We start from the raw sequence: 21703 nt of genomic DNA, 5'->3' as shown, positions 1-21703 counted from the left end.
TTTATAATATCAAAGAAAAATCTTCTGTGGTGTACAAAAACAAAATGAGTATCCTGTTACAATTCTTATATTCAAAAAAATCTTTGTTTTGTATATCTTAAATACTCAAAATATTTATAAATATTAAAAACAAAAAAGACTGTCAGCAGGGAAAAATAATGCAGAATGTTGGAGGTTATGTGGGAAAACTGGGACACTGATACATTGTTGGTGGAATTGTGAATACATCCAGCCATTCTGGAGAGCGATTTGGAACTATGCTCAAAAAGTTATCAAACTGTGCATACCCTTTGATTCAGCAGTGTTACTACTGAGCTTATATCCCAAAGAGATTTTAAATAAGGGAAAGGGTCCTGTACGTGGAAAAATGTTTGTGGCAGCCCTCTTTGTAATGGCCAAAAATTGGAAACTGAGTGGATGCCCATCAATTGGAGAATGGGTGAATAATGAATGTTATGGTATGTGAATGTTATGGAATATTATTGTTCTGTAAGAAATGACCAGCAAGATGACTTCAGAAAGGCCTGGAGACACTTACATGAACTGATGCTGAGTGAAATGAGCAGGACCAGGAGATCATTATATACTTCAACAACAATACTATATGATGATCAATTCTGATGGACGTGGCCAAGTTCAACAAGGAGATGAACCAAATCAGTTCCAATAGAGCAGTAATGAACTGAACCAGCTACACCCAGGGAAAGAACTCTGGGAGATGACTATGAACCACTACATAAAATTCCAAACTGTCTATTTTTGTCCGCCTGCATTTTTGATTTCCTTCACAGGTTAATTGTACACTATTTAAAAGTGTGACTCTTTTTGTACAACAAAATACTGTTTGGACAGGTATACATATATTGTATTTAACTTATACTTTAACATATTTAACATGTATTGGTCAACCTGCCATCTGGGGGAAGGGGTGAGGGGAAGGAGGGAAAAAGTTGGAACAAAAGGATTTGCAACTGTCAATGCTGAAAAATTACCTATGCATATATCTTGTAAATAAAAAGCTATAATAAAAAAAAAAGATTGTCAGCTTAAAAGATGAGTTGGTATATGCAAAGTCTCAACTTTTCTATATAATAGTTATATACAATAAAAAATGTTAGCAAAACAGACATTCTTCCAAATTTACTCTTGGGTCATATCAATTTAATAGTATATTTAATTTAAAACAAAGTTAAACAGGAGGGAAAAAACACATGGTCTTTAATAAGATTGAACAGTTTACAAACATATTAGGAAGATGATACTTGTAACTCATAAAAGCTGTATCCCTATTGAGCAGTTAGAAAGAATATACCTTGGGCAGAGGGTGTGGGTATTAGTTGATGTGATAATCTAAAAATAATTTCTTAAAGGGTAAAAACAGAATTGTACTGGGAGGAAAGAAAAAGAAAGGCAGAATGGGGTAAATTATACCTCATAAAGAGGCATGAAAGACCTGTTACAGTAGAGAGAAAGAAGATAGGGAGTAAGCAATTTTTGAACCTTATACACATTAGATTTCAATCAAAGATGGAATAACATATACACATTTCGGTAAAGAAATCTCTCTTCTCATATAGGAAAGTAGGAGGGGAAGGGATAAAAGGTGGGGAGAGACAGGAATGATAGCAGGGAAGGCAGATTGAAGGAGGGGGGTGTTCAGAAGCAAAACCCTGATGAAAAGAGACAGGGTGAAAGGACAGAAATAGAGAAACAGAGAGAGAGAGAGAGAGAGAGAGAGAGAGAGACAAAAAAACAAAAAAAGTGGGGGGGGGGAGTGAGGTGGGATATAAAAAGAGTATAAAACTATGATGGAGGGAAATACAGTTAGCAGTCATAACTGTGAATGTGAATGGTATGAATTCTCCCATAAACAGAAGGGGATAGCAAAGTGGATTAAAAACTGAAATTCTGTATAACATTGTTTAAAACAAATATGTTTGAAACAGAAAGACACACAGAATAAGTAAAGCTAAAAAGTTGGACCAGAATATATAATGATTTAATTGAAGTAAAAAGAAAAAAAAACGTGTAGCATTTCTGATCTCAAATAAAGCAAAAGCAAAAATAAATCTAATTAAAAGAGTTAAGAAAGGAAACTATATCTTGCTTAAAGGTACCATAAATAATGAAGTTATATTAATAGTAAACATATCATATATGTTACCAAGTGGCATAGCATCCATTAGAGAAGTTGGAGGCGGCAAAGCTATGAGGAACCTCAACCTTCCCCTCCCAGAACTAGTTAAATCTAACCACAAAATTTAAAAAAAAAAGTTAAAAGATGAATAGAATCAAATTTTAGAAAAATTAGATATGTTAAACCTCTGGAGAAAGATAAATAGGGATAGAAATGAGTATAATTTTTCCCAGTGGAACATGTCACCTAAACAAAAACTGACCATGTATTAATACATAAAAACCTCACATTATAATGCAAAAAGGCAGAATTGGGAAATGTATCTTTTTCAGATCATGATGCAATAAAAAAGAAAAAAAATACATGGAATTAGACCATTGAAAGATAGATTAAAAATTAATTGGAAGCTAAATAATCTAACCCTAAAGAATGAGGTCAAACGAATCATAGAAACAATAATTTCAACAAAAAGAATGATGAAATGAATATACCCAAATTTATAGGATGCAGTCAAAGTAGTACTTGGGGAAAATTTTATATATCTAAATGCTTACATAATTAAAATAGAGAAATAGGAGATCAATGAATTTGGCATGTGATTTAAAAAGCTGGAAAAAAAAAATTTTAAAATCAAGAAAACAACAAATTGGAAATCATGACAATCAAAGGAAAGAAAGAAGAAAACTAAATTACCAGTATCAAAAATGTTAAGGGTAAATTCACCATTAATGAAAAGGAAATCAAAGCAATACTACTTTGCCCAACTGTATGCCAATAAATCTGACAATTTAAGTGAAATGGATGAGAATTTACAAAAACATAAATAACCCAGATTAATAAAAGATTAACCCCATTTTAGAAAAAGAAATTGAACAAGCTATCAATGAATTCCTTAAGAAAAAGTCTCCAAGGTTAGATGAATTTCCAAGTAAATTCTACTGAACATTAAAGGACAATTCAAATATTATATAGAAAATTTGGGAAAATGACTTTTATGACACAAATATGATGTTGATACCTAAACCAGAAAGAGCCAAAACAGAGAAAGGAAATTATAGATGAATTTCCCTAATGATTATTGATGCAAAAATTTTAAATAAAATATTAACAACGAGATCACAACAATTTGTCACCAATTATGATACACGGTGACCCAGGTGGGTGGGGTTTATACTAGGAATGCAGGGTTGGTTCAATATTAGCAAAGGTATCAGCTTAATTGACCATATTAATAACAAATCAACAGAAATCATATGATTGTTTCATAGATGAAGATAAGATTTTTGACAAAATAAGTACCTGTTCCTATTAAAAAAAAACACTAGAAAGATTAGAAATAAATGGAGTTTTCATTAAAATGATAAATACTATCTATCTAAAACCATCAACAACAATCAACTTTGATAAACTTAGCTCTTCTCAGAAATACAGTAATCTAAGACAATTCCAAAAGACTCATAGAAAATACTATGCACTTCTAGAGAAAAAAGTATCATAGAGTATGAATATAGCTCAAAGCATACTATTTTCAGTTTTTTCTTATAGTTTTTTCCTTTTGTTCTGATTCTTCTTTCAGAGCATGGCTAATGTGGAAATAAGATTTTAATATGATTGTACATCCACAACCTGTAGCAAATTGCTTGCTGTTTTGGGGAGGGAGGAGGAACTAGAAGAAGGGAGAAAAAAATGAAAATCAAACTCTTATAAAAATAAAATTGAAAACTATCTATATATAATTGAAAAAAATTAAATGCTATTGGGGGGGGGGGAGGATACTTTTCTGACCCATAAGAAAAAGAAAAAAATAACATAAGCAAGCACTATATGTAATAGGGATAATGAGCTTTCCCAATAAGATTGGGGTGAAACAAGGATGCTCCTTATCACCACTATTATTCAATATTGTACTGGAATTACTAGCTCTTGCAATAAGAGAAGAAAAATAAATAGAAGGAATTAGAATAGACACTGAGGAAACAAAACTGTCACTCTTTCTAGGAAATATGAATAAACTAATGAAAAAAAGTGAAAAGAAATGTGACCTTGACATACCAGATATAAAACTATATTATAAAGTAGCATTCATTAAAACTAGTTGGTACTGGATAAGAAACAGAGTTATGGAGCAGTGGAATAAATTAGGTACACAAGATGCAGTAGTAAATGACTATTTGATAAACCCAAGGACTCTAGCTTCTGAGATAAGAACTCACTATGTGAGAAAAATTTCTGGAAAACTGAAAAATATTCTGGAAGGAATTAGGCATAGACCAAGATCTCACACCATATACCAAAATAATGTCAAAATAAGTATACGATTTAGATATAAAGAGTGATAGCATAAGCAAATTAGGAGATCAAGGAATAGTTTACCTGTCAGTTCTGTGCAAAAGAGAAGAATTTATAACCAAATAGATAAAGAATGTTATGGAATGCAAAATGATAAATTTGATTATATTAAAATAAAAAAGGTTTGCACAAACAAAACCAATACAATCAAGATTGGAAGGAAAGCAGAAAACTGGGAAACAATTTTTACAGCAAGTGTTTCTGATAAAGGCCTCGTTTAAAAAATTAATATAGAGAACTGAGTTAAATTTATAAGCATACGCGTCATTTCCCAATTAATAAATGAACAAAAGATAAGAACAGGCAGTTTTTAGGTGAAGAAATCAGTTACCTTTAGTTATGTGAAAAAATGCACTACATCACTATTGATTGGAGAAATGCAAATTAAAACAATTCCCAAGTACCTCTTCATATCCATCAGATTGATTAATAAGACAAAAATGATAAATATTGGAGAAGATGTGGGAAAATTGGAATGCTAGTGCGTTATTGGTGGATTTGTGAACTAATCCAACCATTTTGAAAAGGAATTTGGAACTATTCTTAGAGGGCAATCAAATTATGCATTTCCTTCAATCCAGCAATATCATTACTAGGTCTGTATCCCAAAAATATCCTAAAAAAGAGGAAAGGACCTACATATACAAAAATATATCAGTTCTTTAGTGGTGGCAAAGAATTAGAAACCGAGGCTATGTCCATCAACTGAGAAATGGTTGAACAAGTTGTGCTATAGCTATATATTAGTGTGCTATAAGAAATGATGAGCAGGTAGATTTCAATACTTATATGACCTCTTACTGAGTGAAGAGAGCAGAATCAAGATAATAATAGCAACATTGTGCACTGATCACCTATGATTGATTTAGCTCTTCTGAATTCCAAAAGACTAGTGATGAAAAATTTTATCCATCTCCAGAGAAAGAATGCAGATCAAAGCATAGTTTTTTCACTGTGGTTTGGTGATGGTTGTTGTTTTTCATGGCTTTCCCTTTTTTCTGTTTCTTCTTTCACAAAATGACTAATGCGGAAATATGTTTACATGATTACACATGCATAAACTATATCATATGGCTTGCCATCTTGGGGAGAGGAAAGAGCGAGGAAAAAAATTTTGAAAATAAAAATTTTATGAAAAATGAACGTTGAAAACTATTTTTACATGTAACTGAAAAAATAACATACTGTTGAAAAATATTTTATTGGACTTCTTCCTAAATAAAGGATAGCATACTGAGCCAATAACATCATACCTTTCATCCTGGGCCTGGGTTATCTGGAGTATAACAATGATGAGATCCAGACCAGCTATAGTGACTTTGCTCAGCTCCTTGCAGGCCTACTCCAGTGTCATCTGCCTGCTTCACAGGCTACTACACAAAGTTGTTGCAAAGGGAATTGTTTTAACAACGTTTAAACAGATCTGTTTTGAACACTTTCCTTCATCTCCCTCACTAGAGAGGAAATATCTTTCATCCTCTCCTCCCCATCTCCTACTTGATCTTCTTGGATCTTAATTACATAGTATAGTTTGGGTAACACTCAGGATTTTCATTTAACTTTACTCATATAATATATATAAATGTTATTGAAAGGGTTTGCACAAATGTTGCCTCCTGAGAACTCATAATTCCTCTATTGCCTCTCTTTTATAGCCTCCCTCAAATGAATCAAAAGGGATGAGGGCTTTAGAGAAGACCTTAGGCTTGGGCTGAACTGAATGGTTTCTGCTGTCCTGGAATTTAATTACCGTGAACGGTTTTTATTAGTACCCTCAAAAGCTGGCCATTTGTTGCTTTCTTGTTTGCCTTATATTTTCAGTCATTCCTAAAGCTTCCTCCAGGAGGGGATTTATTATTCTCTGTTCATTTTTCCAGCAGAGGAATAGGCTTAATGATTCTTCCCCTCATTCCTACAATGCCTGTTAATACTGATAGCAATATTTGCACGTCAACAGCTGCTTCAGTTTACTGTTTCACTAGTTACCTGTATATATGCTAGGGTACACCTAGAGCCAAGTGTTTCTGTTAAAGGCCTCATTTCTCAAATATATAGAGAACTGAAATAAACTTATAAGAATACAAGTCATTTCCCAATTGGTAAATGGGATTTGAAGGCATTCTTCAGGAGGCTGCACCCAGAAGATTGGTTCTAAATACCTAAGGCAGCCCAGTCATACAATTTGTGAAGGTATGAATGTGTGTATAGATCTAATCTATCAATCTCGTTCCCTTTAGGTACTCCATACCCTCTCTTAAAGATCTTCATCAGGAGGTCCTATAACTCCAATAGATATTCACCTTTATGGTAGCAGATGTGAATAATTCTTCATTTAAAAATGAGAAAGGGGGGGGGGAAGATGGCTCATTTAGAGAATCTATCTGATTTTTTTGGTCATAATAATAACTCCTCAGAGAGCTCACTAAATCTCTGGAATTCAGCTTCAGAGAAAGTCTCACTATTGGCTCCAGTGATTTATCAGGTTTGTTGTCTTGCAATTTACTTAGCTCCTTATTGGTAAAGGCCTATTGACCTCGTATTTCCTCAGTGGAGGAAATTGTCCTCCTCCTAGGAAAAGTAATGCCTTTAAAAAAAAAAACAAAAAAAAAACCCTGTTATTTGAAGTTCTTAAATTTCTTACTCATTTTCATTCTCATTTCTTCTGACTTCTTTGCTCTTAGCATGATGCATCAAAACTGAAACTCCTGGGGTGAAGAATGTATTCTATGTAGTCTTTTATCTGTGGCTTGCTAGTTCTTACCCTCATCAAGAAAGACTTTTTACAGCTGCTAACTTGTATTAGATGCCCTTCAACTTTCATTGATCAGAAAACTCTGGCTCTAGTTTCTCAATGTGGTGATTGAGTTCACTTTCAGTCTTATTATCCTAGCAGTCCGTCCTGTAGGATGGTTAACAAGAAGGTTATTCTGAACTTCATGTTTTATCCTCTCAAGCAACTTCTCCCAACACCTTCTGAGCTAATAGCTTGATATTAGCAGGATCTCTCAATGATATAAGAGAATTCTCCATAAATATCTTAGAAGGGTTCTTGCCATTCTTCTGATATTCTCACCCTCCAGATTCAGTCCCTTCTTCCAATTCAATCATGATTTGTATGACAGTGATATCTCATCTCATTCCAGTTACCAAATACACTAAATTTTAGTGGTAGTCTTATCAGCAGTACTTTTTTTATTTTAAGTTTAATGTTGAGACAAAATGAAGCACTAAGTAAAAAAAATTAACTTATTTCTAACATAAATTGTAAAATGTAAATTAGTACACCCAACTAAAAAAAAAGAAACGTAAACTCCTTTTGTCTCCGTGAGTAAACTAACAATCTTTTAAGCCCCTGTGTTAGGAACTATATGTTATGTGTTCAAATCTGTTATGAATTATGGTATGCACTGGAGTACAAAGAATGAAATAATACTTGTAAGGAGATTAAATTCTAATATTATTTAGTAATAATCAGAGATCTAACATCTAACTTAATCTATTTGGGTTCTTAACTTTTTTCTTTTTTATCTTTTTGTTAAATTTTAAAGTTTCCCTCCTATCATAGTTTGCTGTTTCTCACTGCAATTTGGTTAGCTTTTGATTCATTTTTCCTTTAAGTATTTGCATGTTAAGAGATTAGGTGTGGATATTTATTAAGTATTGATATTTTTTATCGTGCCAATAATATATTTATTGCTTCTTTATCTATTCTTTTTTGCTTTGTATCATCTGAAATCTTGATTTCTGTCTCTTTTTTTAAAGTTAATTTTAAAGATATTTCATTTTACTCTAGTTCCTTTTCAAATTCTACACGAACCTGTGTTTCCTGTATGTAACATTTTTTTTGATTCTGTCTTTTAATCCATTTCATTTCCTTTCCATTTTATAATAAATTCTTCCCATTCATATTCATAGTAATGATAGTTAATTAAGTATTTCTCTCCATCTAGTTCTCTTCTACTTTTTCTTCTTTGCTTCTACCCTAACTCCTATTCCCAAAGTGTTGAAAGAGAAAACTTTGTTTAACATTAGTGAGTTCTAATTAAAGCTACTTGTTTTTCCTTACTGTCTCTTTTCTTTTCACTTTGCCATCTCCTCTCAGGTTTTCACTGTTTATTTTCTTTACACCCTCCTTTCACAGCTATATGCCATGAGTTTGTTTTGCTTATGACAATTCACGGTTTTCAGCCTTCCCTTTTTCTGCTTCAAATGGAAACGAGGTTCATCATGGAATGCCTAGACCTCCCACACCTTCCTCCATGTTTGTATACTCTTTAACTCATGAACATGCATCTTCCTGGATAGTATATTTGTCTGTGAGAGAACACTAACTAACCCATCCCCCATTTAAAAACTTGTATCTATCAGGACTTGTCTTGCCAGTATCAGGAAAGTTATTTTTAAATAACTTAAAAGTTATTTTTAAAAAGCAGATGACAGTTTGAGGTCTATGCTGGCCCTTGTGGCCATCCCACCAAGGTGTTTTGACCTTGATATTTTTAAATAAACGCCTTTTTTTTTTTTTTTCTAGGTGAGTTTTGCTTCTATAATCAGGGTGAACAAAGATTTTCTTTAACATTAAAAAAATGCAACTTTTAGGAACACTGCAAAAATGGGAGAAAAGGAGGTTTTTAATCAATGACCTTCACTTTTGAAAGAAACATTTAATCACTATTAAATGACCTCCTGCATTGCTACATCGTAGGGAAATGAGACTAGAGGCAAGGGGGATGGGATGAAAGCTCATGTTGCTATATATGCTGATTCTCTGGTAAGCAGTTGGATCAAAGTTTATGTCTGCAGTCTAGCCTATCCAAATAGATTGATTAACATTAGATACTGAGTAGCAGGTTAGTACCTGAAGACAAGCCAGACTGAAAACAATGGAGTCACTTAGGGCACAAATTTCAATATTAAAAAGTTTCTGGTTTTTATAATTCTACTTGTGTTCATTGACAAAGCAATGTTTTTCTGCTTTTTTTCCCCTCGCTTTTCTAAGCACTTCTTGATCTGTCACATTTTATTTCAAATTGCCAGTTTTCTGTTTTTGTCTTCCATTTTTAAGTTACCTTATTATGTGCTTTAAGTCTTAAACATTAAAAATTTGTTAATGAATATATTCAAGAATTAGAATTCTAAAATCAATTGCGAAACTTGTTTCTCTTTTTTCAGCTCACCACACTGGGAAATCTTACACCTTCAAGCACTGTATTTTTTTGCTGTGATATGCAAGAAAGATTCAGACCAGCTATCAAGTATTTTGGTGATATCATTAGTGTAGGACAAAGATTGGTAGGTCAAAAAAATTTTTTTAATTAAATTTCTATTCTCTTTTTGTTGTTCTTTTTGTTGTTTTTGTATACCTTTCTTGGGGAAAAACAATTGTTCTTTTTCTCTCTTTTTTTTTCAGTTGCAAGGAGCACGGATTTTAGGAATTCCAGTTATTGTAACAGAACAATACCCCAAAGGTCTTGGTAGTACTGTACAAGAACTTGATTTAACAGGTGTTAAACTTGTACTTCCGAAGACTAAATTTTCAATGGTAATACCAGAAGTAGAAGCAGCATTAGCAGAAATTCCTGGAGTCCGTAGTGTTGTCTTGTTTGGAGTAGAAGTAGGTATTTTTCATATTAAATGTTATTGTATTGATTTGTATTTATCCCTTTAAAATGTCATCTTGACAAACAGAAATTTTAGTTTGTGTTTTTAAGCCTATTTATATTCAGTTTTTCATAATTTTTGAGAATAGAGGGGAATCAGAACAACTTTCTGAATTTAATATGATGTGTTTTATTGTTCTGTAATCATCTCGACACTTTTCTATTAGACTCACGTCTGCATTCAGCAAACAGCTCTGGAATTGGTTGGCCGAGGTGTTGAAGTTCATATTGTAGCTGATGCTACTTCATCAAGAAGCATGATGGACAGGATGTTTGCTCTTGAGGTAACATGACCTCTTTAATATCTGTATTTAATTGATGTATCTCTTGTAGTAGATCCTATAAAATTTTCCACATAATTCTACTTTTAAAACAATGTTTAATAACCTAATAAATAACAACTCTATGTTTATTGTATTTGAATTCAGAATTATGGAGAAACTAAAAATTCATATTAATTCATTTAGGACTTCATCACTATTCTCAATGTAATCGTATTAAGTAACTGTTTGCTGATATCTGAAAAAATTGGCTGACCTTATGATTTTACCACCATATTGAATATTCTTGAATATTCTATGCCATATTCTTCAAGTCTGAAACCAGAAGCTGAGATAATTGCATGCAAGTATGTACTCTTTTTAGAGGGCATTAGGAATATGAAAAAGAGCCTTCATCTCTAAACAAAGACTATACTTTTTTGATATCTGGAAATTAAATATAGTTCTTCAATCTTTGACCAGTCTAAATGTGACCATATAATTAAAAATAAATGAGTAAATAAAGGGAAAAATTATGATGAAGTAACTTTTAAAGAAGTTGATTCTTTTCATTGTATTTTCATTTCATCTTAAGGGAAGAAGGTTAGAGGCAAAGAAACTAACGGGAAAAGTAGAGATATATAGGTCAGTGATGGAAAACTCCAGGGTAGAGATATTCACTGTACTCCTTATAGTTCTCCAAAATAATACATAATGTATAATATATAACAGATAACTGACCTTCATATGATATGCTGGGATTGAAGGCTTCAAAGATAAATAATAATTTCAGTTTTAATGCAGGGCTGCACATAACAAAAATAAACACTGATATAATCTTTGGTCTTTGAGAAATTATAAAATAAGTTTTTTTTAAAAAGTAGAGGCAATAGGATTATTCATTTAATGTTTTATTAAACCATGATAATATAGAATAGGAAATACTGAAGGAGTAGAGAAGAATTATGAGGTTTAAGCTATGTCACTATAGAGAGAAACAATTATTGATGGACCAAAATAAAAATAAGTAGCATGGTCTTTTTTTTCCCTCGAACTCTAGACTACTATTAAGAGAAAGAGAATAGAATGCCTATTTATGAAATAAAGTTCCTATCCCATTTGTGTTTAAAGTTGCTATTAAAACTATTAACTAGTAATGTAGTAATCCAAAAGAGTGAACATTTTTTACACATATATCTTATTGGAAATGATTTGAATACAAATGAGATTCAGTAGCTGAGACATTTAAGTAACTTTTAAAATATATATATATTTTATTTTTTCCAATTACATGTAAAAACAATTTTTAACAATTATTCAAAAAAATTTTGAGTTCCAAATTCTCTCTGTTCCGAAGGCAAGCAACTTTATATAGGCTATACATGTGCAGTCATACAAAACATATTTCCATATTAGTCATATTATGGAAGAAAACATGGACTAAAAAAAAAAAAAAACCACCCAAAAAAAGGAAAAAATAGTATGCTTTGATTTGCATTCAGACTCCATCATTTCTTTCTCTGGAAGTGAATGATATTTTTTCATTATAAGTCCTTCAGAATTGTCTGGGGTCTTTATATTGCTGAGAATAGCTAAATCACTCACAGTTGATCATCCTATAGTATTGCTGTAACTATCTACAATGTTCTGGTTATGCTCACTTCACTTTGTATCAGTTCATATAAGTCTACTAGCTAGTTATTTTTAAAAAGACGACTGAAAATTAGTTTGCAAAGGAACATAACTTGCTTTGACAATTTGAAAGATTTGCCAATATTCTCTCTTGCAATGTTCCTTCACTTTCTTATCTTATATTTATTCATTGCTAATCCCCCTCAGTGTTCTATTGACAATTCTGAGGATTCAAGTTTTGTAACTGGTGGTCTCATCAATAGAAAGAGAGAGGAAAGTTTAGGGAAGGACCACATTTGGCAGTTAGTCTTATCACTGAAAGGATGTCTCCAGATTTCCATTCTTTGATTTAAAAAAAAAAAAAAAAGCTTTTTTGGACAAAATGTGACTTTTCATGTTGCTGGTCTCTATAAAAGGACTTTCCCTTACAAGCTGTCTATACTGCTTGCAGGGTCCATATTGTGTCTATGCTGCTGGAAATGCAAGCTTATCCATATTCAATAAAAGTGCTTTTTATTTATTTATTTATTTTTTTGCTAACACAGTGGTTCTTATTCTCTTGGTGATCCTGTGATCTAAACACAAGCCTCTCCTCCCTGGATTACAGAAGGTCACCTTGACTGCTAGGTTTCCCTTTGATCTTGACTTTGGAATCAAGAGGAATTATGTGAAGAGAATGCCAGTCATCACAAATAGGTCAGACACCAGAAAGGAACATTAGGAATTGCTGGAAGGATCTTATCAGTGTTAATGAAGTAATGGGTTTGACTATAAAGTGAGCATTATCTCCATGGATGATTAAGCTGGGAAAGAGCGAAAGAGGACATACACTTCCTCTCCCTCTGAACATGAAGAAATTGAATGTTCCTTTATGTTATCTACTCAATTTAATATTTCGCTTCCTTTCTTTCCCCGTTAGTCATCTAATTGGTAGAGGAAATTTTAGTTTTTGCCTAAAATAATAACTTTAATACCTAAGCTATCAAAATAGGATAAAACCTATTTGCCCGCTGATTAGCTATTTTTTGCATTTTACTTATTGCTAACATAATATTAATTTCAATAGCTCCTCTCACAGAAACTTTTGATTCTCTTACTCTTATCTTTAAGACAGAGTTAGGACGTTCATTGTCAGGTGAGGAGTAAGCCTGGATTTTTGAAGGCTAAGATAATGAAGTCTATCTGAGAGCTTTTACATGCTTAAAAAATTTTTATGTTTGACCCCAGAAACAATACAGCTCTGTTTTCTGATGATTAACTTAACTAATCATAGAAAAATATATCACAAGTAGGATGGTAATTAATATTTCTTTTTTTTACCATGGCAGCCAGTAAAACAAAGAAAAAATTTTAAATGGTCTTTTTATCTACCTGGCTTCTTTCACCTTTTCCTGTGACAGTGGCAGAGTAGTGCAAAAAGTGGCAGAGGGTGCAGTTTTTAACCCATCAACAAACTTTAATTTTACTATTCATACTCTAAATGTGAGATCTTTATCCAAAGACTGATGAGTTGACATAGTATTAGAAGAACTGAATCATATCAATCTTTTTTTTTGTATTTTTAAAAATCATATCAATCTTAATAGTCTTGCTATAAATAAAATTAGAAGAAAGGTGAGGCTCAATCTTAAATGTCAATTTTCCATTTTCCACTTTCCATTTATCAATAGTAGGCCTTTTCTGCTCTATTGATCTCTAAAAGAGGGATCACCTTTGATCATTAAACCCACAGTAGGTCACTCTGTAATGACAATAAACATCATCTGCTTAGTAACAACTAGCATCCAATAGAGGGAAAGTAACTACATTTTTGGTGAAACTAGATGATAGTGAAAAGAGTATTGAGTTTAGAGTCAGGAAGACCTGAGTTTAAATCTGGCCTTAGGCACTACCTGTGTGACTCTGGGCAAGTCAATTAAGCCTTTTTGCCTTCGTTTCCTCATTTCTAAAATGAGCTGGAGATGCAAGTGGAAATTATAGTGTCGTTTCCCCCCAAAAACCCAAATGAGGTCATGAAGAGTTGGACATGACTGAAAAGACTGAATAACGATACCTGCTTGTTTTAAGTGGTACAGTAAGTGACAGCTTCAGGAAGCCTTTTGTCTTTAGAAATGAAATGGTCATTTAATTTTCTTCACCCATATGGTGGACATATATAATTCCCTCTGATTAGCTGCCACAACTACGATCCCCCAAAACTTCTGTCTGAACAAGAATGCTTCTTTCCTCATAGTTTGCCTAGGGAAATTTCTTTTGGATCAGGGAATTGATGTATCCATTAGTATTCCTTCATATAACAGTAGCTTTACTGCCAATATCCAGCAGCCCTTTTTCTGTTTGTCACTCCACCTCCTTTCCAGGCCATTACAACATGGCATATAACATGCAGTCCCTCTGAGGTACTGCTTTGGTATTCCTATTACTCCTTGAATATATATATATATATATAATTGTAGTCTTTTAGAATCCTATTTTGTCTTTGTATAGCTTATAGTTTTTTGTCCTTTCAATGTTATTTTCTTGTGCATTATAATATGTAATGTTATATGTTACATAATAGGTTTTTTAACCTTACTAGTTTGACTCAGTATCAGTTCACAGAAAACTTCCAAAAATCTCTTTGAATCTGTCTTTTTTGTAATTTATTATCAAATAATAGTATTCCATTTTAATTAATTTTTTTTCAGTTAATAGGCAATCATTTCCTCTCCCTTTCATCTGCCATACCCCAGTTGGGAAAAGAAAAACAGAGAGAACCAAAACCTCTGTAAACAAATATTCATAATCCAACAAAATATTATCCCACTGATCATATCTATATATCTATATATATTTCATTTTGGATGTTGAATCCATCCATGTGCTGAGTAGCATGTTTCATCACTGATCCTCTATTGCTATTATTTTATATATTTTTCACCTTACCCCATACCACCCTTTCCTCCTCACCCTTTGTCCATTAATCTATGCACCTTGTCCCACTCCCATAAATCTATACACCTTTCTATACCCCATCTTATTTTATTCCTTCCCCCCCTTATATCTTTATAAATGGGTATCATACCCTCCATGGTGTGTGTATGTGTGTGTGTGTGTGTGTGTGTCTGTGTGTGTGTGTGTGTCTGTGTGTATAATTACCTATTTGATCCATTCCCAATGTGAGTAGGTTTCAGAACTATGAGCCCTCCTTCCCCACCAATGCCTCTGTGTCTGTTGTTCTTCTGCTACTTAAACTACCTAATTACTAATGTCAATTTTAAACATATGGTATATATTTCCATGTAAAAAACATAAATGATTTGTCCGTGTTAAGTTCTTTGAAATTAATTTAATTCAAATTAAATTTGAAATAAATTTCTTTAAAATTGTTATTGGCTGTCTTATATGTTAAATTTTCTATTACATTTGAGTTTGGTTGAGACAAAGTCCAGAAAATCTGAAAGTTCATTGAATGTTCTTTTTCTTTTTCATTCAATATTATGGATAATTTTGCTGGACATGATATTTTTGACCACAGGCCTAGTTCTTTTTATTGCCAGTATATATTATTATAGGATGTGTGGTCTTTTATTGTAACTGCTGATAAATACTGCACAATTCTAATTGTAACTCCAGCATATTTGAATTGTTTTTCTTGCTTCTTGAAAAATTTTCTCTTTGAAATTTAGCAATAATATTTCTATTTGTTTTCTACAAAGGATCTCTTTGAGATGGTGATTGGTGGATTTTATTTATTAATTTATTATTTATTTTCCCTTCATGTTCTGTCACTCCTGGATAATTTTCTTGGATTATTTCTTGTATTATTGTATTAAGGTTCTTTCAGGTAGTCCAATTATTCTTATATTTTCTTTTTCTTGATTTGTTCTCCAGATCTGTTGTCTTTCTTGTAAGAAAATATTTTTTTAATCTTGGGGTGAAGGGGGATTGTGCCTCTAGTTTCAGATTAGCTCTTCTCTCAAACCTGGAATCCCAAACCAAAATCTCCAACCTCTTTCAAGTGCTCACAGCCAGAAACTTTCCTGCCCCACTGCTTCTGCACTCATAAGGTATGCTGATTCCTTCTTGCCCAGGGCAGTGTCTCAGTAACACAGCTGAGCCTGATGTTCTTAATCAGCAAAGATTCCCTCAGTCTTCCCAGACTTTAGATCTCTGACTAACTTCCCATGCTATCCTGGAGGTTAAAGTTTCTATAGTTTGGGCTTAAGTTCCAGACAAATGCAGCTAACCTCTGGGCTCTTGCTGGTTGTTTCTGTGGAAGTAGCCTGGAGGTGTTTATACTTCACACTGGTTAAACCCAATTCTGGGTTCTTTCTTCAGTCCTTCTCATGTTGTTCCCAGAGAATCCTATTTTGCCTCACATTTTCTTTGTTTTTCACCGGAATATGTTCACCCTGACTCAAATTTGTTGTCTTTGTGGAAGAAATCTAGAGAGCTTGAAATTTTCTTTTTCTTTTTTTTGCTTGCTTTGCTTTGTTTTATTTTGTTTTTGTTTCATAGTAGGTAGTTTCCAAAAATCCAAACTTGCCTAATAGAGGAGAATCTGATCATGTCAATCATCAGTTTGAATAGATGTGATCAAGTGGATTGTATTTACTTAAAAATAATCTTGGGAAATAGTTCTTGCAACAACCCATTATGTCCCAGTTCTAATTGGATCTAAAAAAGGAGAAAATTCAGTGCTTCAGAATCATTGGAGTGGGAATAGAATGAGACCTTAGAAATCATTTAGTTCCACCCATTATATCACTTTATTCCCCTTTACACACTGTATATTCCAATCAAACCTATCCACTTGTCCTTTACACATGACATTGCATCACTCAATTCTATGCCTTAGCAGTAAATGCCCCAAATCTGAAGTACTTTGCTCCCTCACCTTTGACTCTTAGTTTTCCTGACTTGTCAAGATTCCATGTAGATCCTACTTTCTACAATAGGACTTTTCTGTTATTGTCCCCTGTTCTGGGTATCTTTTTCTTATATATTGAGCTCCTATTATGTCAATTACTTTATCAAATTCTGAGATTACAAAGAAAGACAAAATTATAGTTCTTGCTCTCAATAGAGCTTGAAATTTTCTAACCTACTCCACCATCATCCAAGAATTCTCCTACAACCTGTTATTAAAAACATTCTCAAGGTATGCATAACCATTAGAATCAATAATATTTGTCATATATAATAATCTGACCTTGTTGCTATCTCAAAAAAAAGTTTTTCCTTCAATCGTTCCAACTAATTTTCCACTTTAATTATTTAGAACTTCAATTAATGATTAAAAACTAATAAGGATCTAATCTTCACATAAAAACATAGGTAACAATACTCTTTGTAAGATGATAACCTTCATTACATAAATAAATTTACTTAAATGTTGTAATCTGCCTCGATTGTAATAAAAATCCAAGCATGGGATATGTAAATATGCTAAGTAATCAGTTCAGATGCACAGAGAACAATGTATATTCCCAGAAAGCAGTGTACATTTAAATTACTTGTTCTATATAAAGGTGTCAATCCCAAATCAAATAATAAACCTAAGTAAATTTGGATTTCCATTTGGGTTAACACAAGATAGTTCTTAAGTTTCACTCCTTAAAGATAATTGATTAAAATAAAATCCATATCCTTAAAACAAATTTAACAATGATTCTGATTTAAACCATACTTAATAGTAGATTTATATCATGTTTCCAAACTTCTTTATTGTCTATCATCCTCAAAAGAGTCTGAGATGTATTATCTGATTGATAATTTAATATTACCCTTGAATTAGGGATCTTAACTTATATAGGAATATTTAACCATTAACAGGCAGATGACAGACTCAAATACCTATTTACTAAGTTGTTTAGGATATGTAAACCAGTATAATTTCAGACTGAAAACAGTAAAATCACATATACTTCCTTCACATAGCTGTGCATAGGTACTAAAGTACTACAACAACAAAATTCATTATGTTAAAAAAAATTACTTGTCCTTATTAGAGATATTTGTTCCAAAAGGAAGAAGCAGGGAAATTATTAGAATAGCATCAATTCTGATCCTCCAGGTCTAAGCCAAAGGCACAGAATGACTCAAAATATATATATAAGATAAAGTATCGTTAGTTCTGTTTGATTTCTGTTTGATTAATCAGGTAGCTGATTAATAGTAACGTTCAACCTCATTTACAGGGTATAATTCAAGCTCAGAATCAACCAGGTGGGAAACTTTTTTTTTTTAAAGTAAGTACACAATGGGGAGACTGAGTTGAGAAGATCCTACTTTCAGCTATGCTAAGATCATTCCCCTCAATCTGGAGACAAATCTATCTGTAGGTATTCTCATATTGCCCTCTCTTTGATCAGCATGTGGCATTTCCCTTAAATGGTGGATTACTGTCTTTAATGATTAATCAGACAATCATACTTGAAATCAAAATTTAGGGTAATAGCAGATTACAGTACCACAGATTTTATCTCAAATAGCAAGTTTGACTTATCAGATTTAGGATTAGACATAATTAGACATGCTTACATAATTACTCTGTTATAGTGATGAATTAATTATAGCAATAAAACGTTACCAGGCCTTCCAGAAATCACTAAGTTTTCTTTTTCCCAGCTACATCTCCAGTTTGAACTTATCTTATAATAAAATCAGTCATTAGAAATTAATAAAATAATTGCATGTTATAATCTCACATAGTGAATGTTTACTTAAAAAGAATCTTTCAGAAAACAGTCTTCTAACATTTATCTCCTAAGATATTGTATATTAACCCTGAAAACAAAAATAATTACCTATGATTGGAGTTTATTAAGACCCTGTTAATTCCAAAATGTAACTTAGAAATATTCTTGCTCAGATATAACTTCATAATTTTCATAATCAAAAATCATCACAGAAGACACTTCTATCGTATAAACAAGACTTTTAAATTCTTCTCCATTTGCCAAGGAGTATAGAAGAGCTCATTCTTCTATGTAAAGTAAAATTCATAAATGCTATCATAGGGCTAAGTTTGTAGGACCTTGTTCAAGCAAATGATCCCCAAAAAGGAGATTTCTATAAGATTTTTTTCCTCTTTTTTATTCTTTTCTATAATATAAGAAATTTTTATTTTCCCCTTTTGAAATATACCCAATTAAATGATTCACAGATCCTAACATTATGACAATAATAACAAAATTTCACAGTATCAGAATCAAAAGGAAATATATCCTTTTAACAGTATTAAACACTGGTTTCTCAGGATTCAAAAAAACAAGAAAATTTAGAAATAGTTATAACATTTATAGTTTAATGAATGGGAAGTATGAAACATGACTTACTGCGACATCAATTCAGTCAAATACATTTCCAAGTCATCTTATATAGAAAATCATATAGTTTATTACCTTTAACATTTTGCACCAATCGCATTTAAAACCCACTATAAAATCATGTAATAATTACAATCAAAGAAATAATAAGCATATAGTGTTTACTATATGCCAGATCTTTTGTTGAACACTTCATAATTAGTATATCATGTTTTTGATTCTCACACAACCTTGCAAAGTAGGTACTTTTAATATTTTATTTTCAGTTGTATAGTTTCAAGCTTTGTGTCCCTTCTTGTGATAATAAAAACCTTCTTTTAACCTGTGATTATGTAAAACAAAGCTTCTTAAACTGTAGATTGCAACTCCATGTAGGGTCTTATAACTAAATGTGGGGGTTGCAAAATTATGATTTATTTTCAGTAAATGTTTGATTTGAATACTTACTTCTTATTACCTATCATATCAGAGATCATGTAAAAATTTCTTGGGCAAAAAGGGATTGCTAAAGGAAAAAGTTTAAAAATCTCTATTGGAGAATAACTGGGGGAAGTTGGATTATAGTTGGGATTTGTAGAGGTATAGTTGATACAGAGAATAGGTGGCTAGGTAGGAGGATTTCAGAAGGATATTACCCCTGGGAAGTGGGGTGGAGATGATGGTTTAGATTTTCCCTTCCTTTGTTCTCTCTCTCATATACCTCTATATACCTGTATCATCTAAAATTGTCGCTATTCTCAGTTTGGTCACTAGATGTCACCTAATATGATAACTAGTTCATACTCCCCAGGCCCATCAGTTCTTATATGTTCATCAGAAATCAATTTAATTCTTAATTTTTTTTTGCCTTGTCTTTCAAGGATTTTCTGAACTTTTCTAATTCATAATTTCTTATTGAATAATAGCATTTTATTAAATTCATGTATATCAACTTGTTCAGCCATTTCCCAATTGATAGGCACCCCTCAGTTTCCAGATCTTTATCACCACAAAAACAGCTACTACAAGTATTTTTATATAAGTAAGTTCTTCCCTCCCCCCTTCTAAAATTTCTTTGGGTTACAGAACTAGTTCTGCTGTTACTGGATCAAAGGTATATACAATATGATTTCCCTTTGGGCATAGTTCCAAATTGCTTTCCAGAATAGTTGCATCAGTTCAATAATAGTGAACTCTGCAGAGAATGCATTAGTATCCCAATATTCCCATATCTCCTCCAGTATTTATTATTTTCCTTTTCTGTCTTATTGACCAATCTAATAGATATGAAGTGGTACCACACAATTGTTTTAACTTTCATTTCTCTAATCAGTAGTGATATAGGACATTTTTTTAATATAATTAGAGATTGCTTTAATTTCTGTTTCTGAAAACTGCCTGTTTATATCCTTTCATCATTTGTCAATTAGTGAATGATTAGTATTCTTATAAATTTGACTCAGTTCTCTATATATCTGAGAAGTGAAACTTTTATCAGAAAAACTTGATTTAAATTCCTCCCTCCACCCCTCCCCCTACCAGTTTTCTGCTTTCCTTCTAATCTTAGTTACATTGCTTTTGTTTGTGTAAATGCTTTTTAGTTTAATGTAATCAAAATTATCCATTTACATTCTGTATTCTCTGTCTTTTCTTTGGTCACAAAGTTTACATGCTCTCCTAATTTGCTTATTTATGTCTAAATCACATACTCATTTTGATCTTCTCTTGGTATAGGGTTTGAGAAGTTGGTTTAAATACCAAGTTTCTGCCAAATTGATATCCAATTTCCCCACTAGTTTTTGTCAAATAGTGTGTTCTTGTCCCAAAGGCTTGGATCTTGGAGTTTATCAGACCTAATCTATTTCACTAGTCCACCACTCTGCCAATACCAGATTGTTTTGGTGGTTACTGCTTTGTAATACACTTTGAGATCTGGTATGACTAAGCCACCTTTCCTCACATTTTAGAAGTATTCTTGACTTTTTCTTTTTCCTAGATGAATTTTATATTATTATTTGTTATAGCTCTACAAAATAATTTTTTGGTGCTTTGATTGATGGCACTTAATTCAGGGTGTTAAATTAGGTAGAATTTTCTTTTTTTAATATTGCTTCTCTTTGAGCAGTTAATATTTTTCCACTTGTTTATATCTGATTTTGTGGGAAAAGTGTTTTGTAATTGTGTTCATATAGTGCCTAGATTTCCCTTGGCATGTAGGATTCCAAGTATTTTATATTATCTGCACATATTTTAAATGGAATTTCTCTTTATATTTTTTGTTGCTGAACTTTTTAGTAATATGTAGAAATGATGATAATTTTTGTGGGTTTATTTTATATCGTGCCAACTTTGCTAAAGTTGCTAATTATTTCA

The 21703-nt window shown here is 32.3% G+C and overlaps 1 protein-coding gene across 3 annotated transcripts in view; it reads left to right on the top strand.

Annotated features, from left to right (window-relative positions):
* The window catches only part of ISOC1 (isochorismatase domain containing 1), a 57778-nt gene that overhangs the window by 13921 nt on the left and 22154 nt on the right, over nt 1-21703 (top strand). For all 3 annotated transcript variants that reach the window (XR_004234126.1, XM_031968341.1, XM_003759494.4), the window contains exons 2-4: nt 9659-9778; nt 9897-10100; nt 10314-10430. Coding sequence is in view for 2 of the 3 variants with exons in the window: in XM_031968341.1 (XP_031824201.1) it covers nt 9659-9778; nt 9897-10100; nt 10314-10430 (441 nt within the window). In the remaining variant the exon portion in view is untranslated. The remainder of the gene's footprint in view (nt 1-9658; nt 9779-9896; nt 10101-10313; nt 10431-21703) is intronic.

This window comes from Sarcophilus harrisii, chromosome 1, assembly GCF_902635505.1.
Source record: "Sarcophilus harrisii chromosome 1, mSarHar1.11, whole genome shotgun sequence".
NCBI lineage: Eukaryota > Metazoa > Chordata > Mammalia > Dasyuromorphia > Dasyuridae > Sarcophilus > Sarcophilus harrisii.
This window is presented reverse-complemented; position numbering and strand designations above follow the sequence as displayed.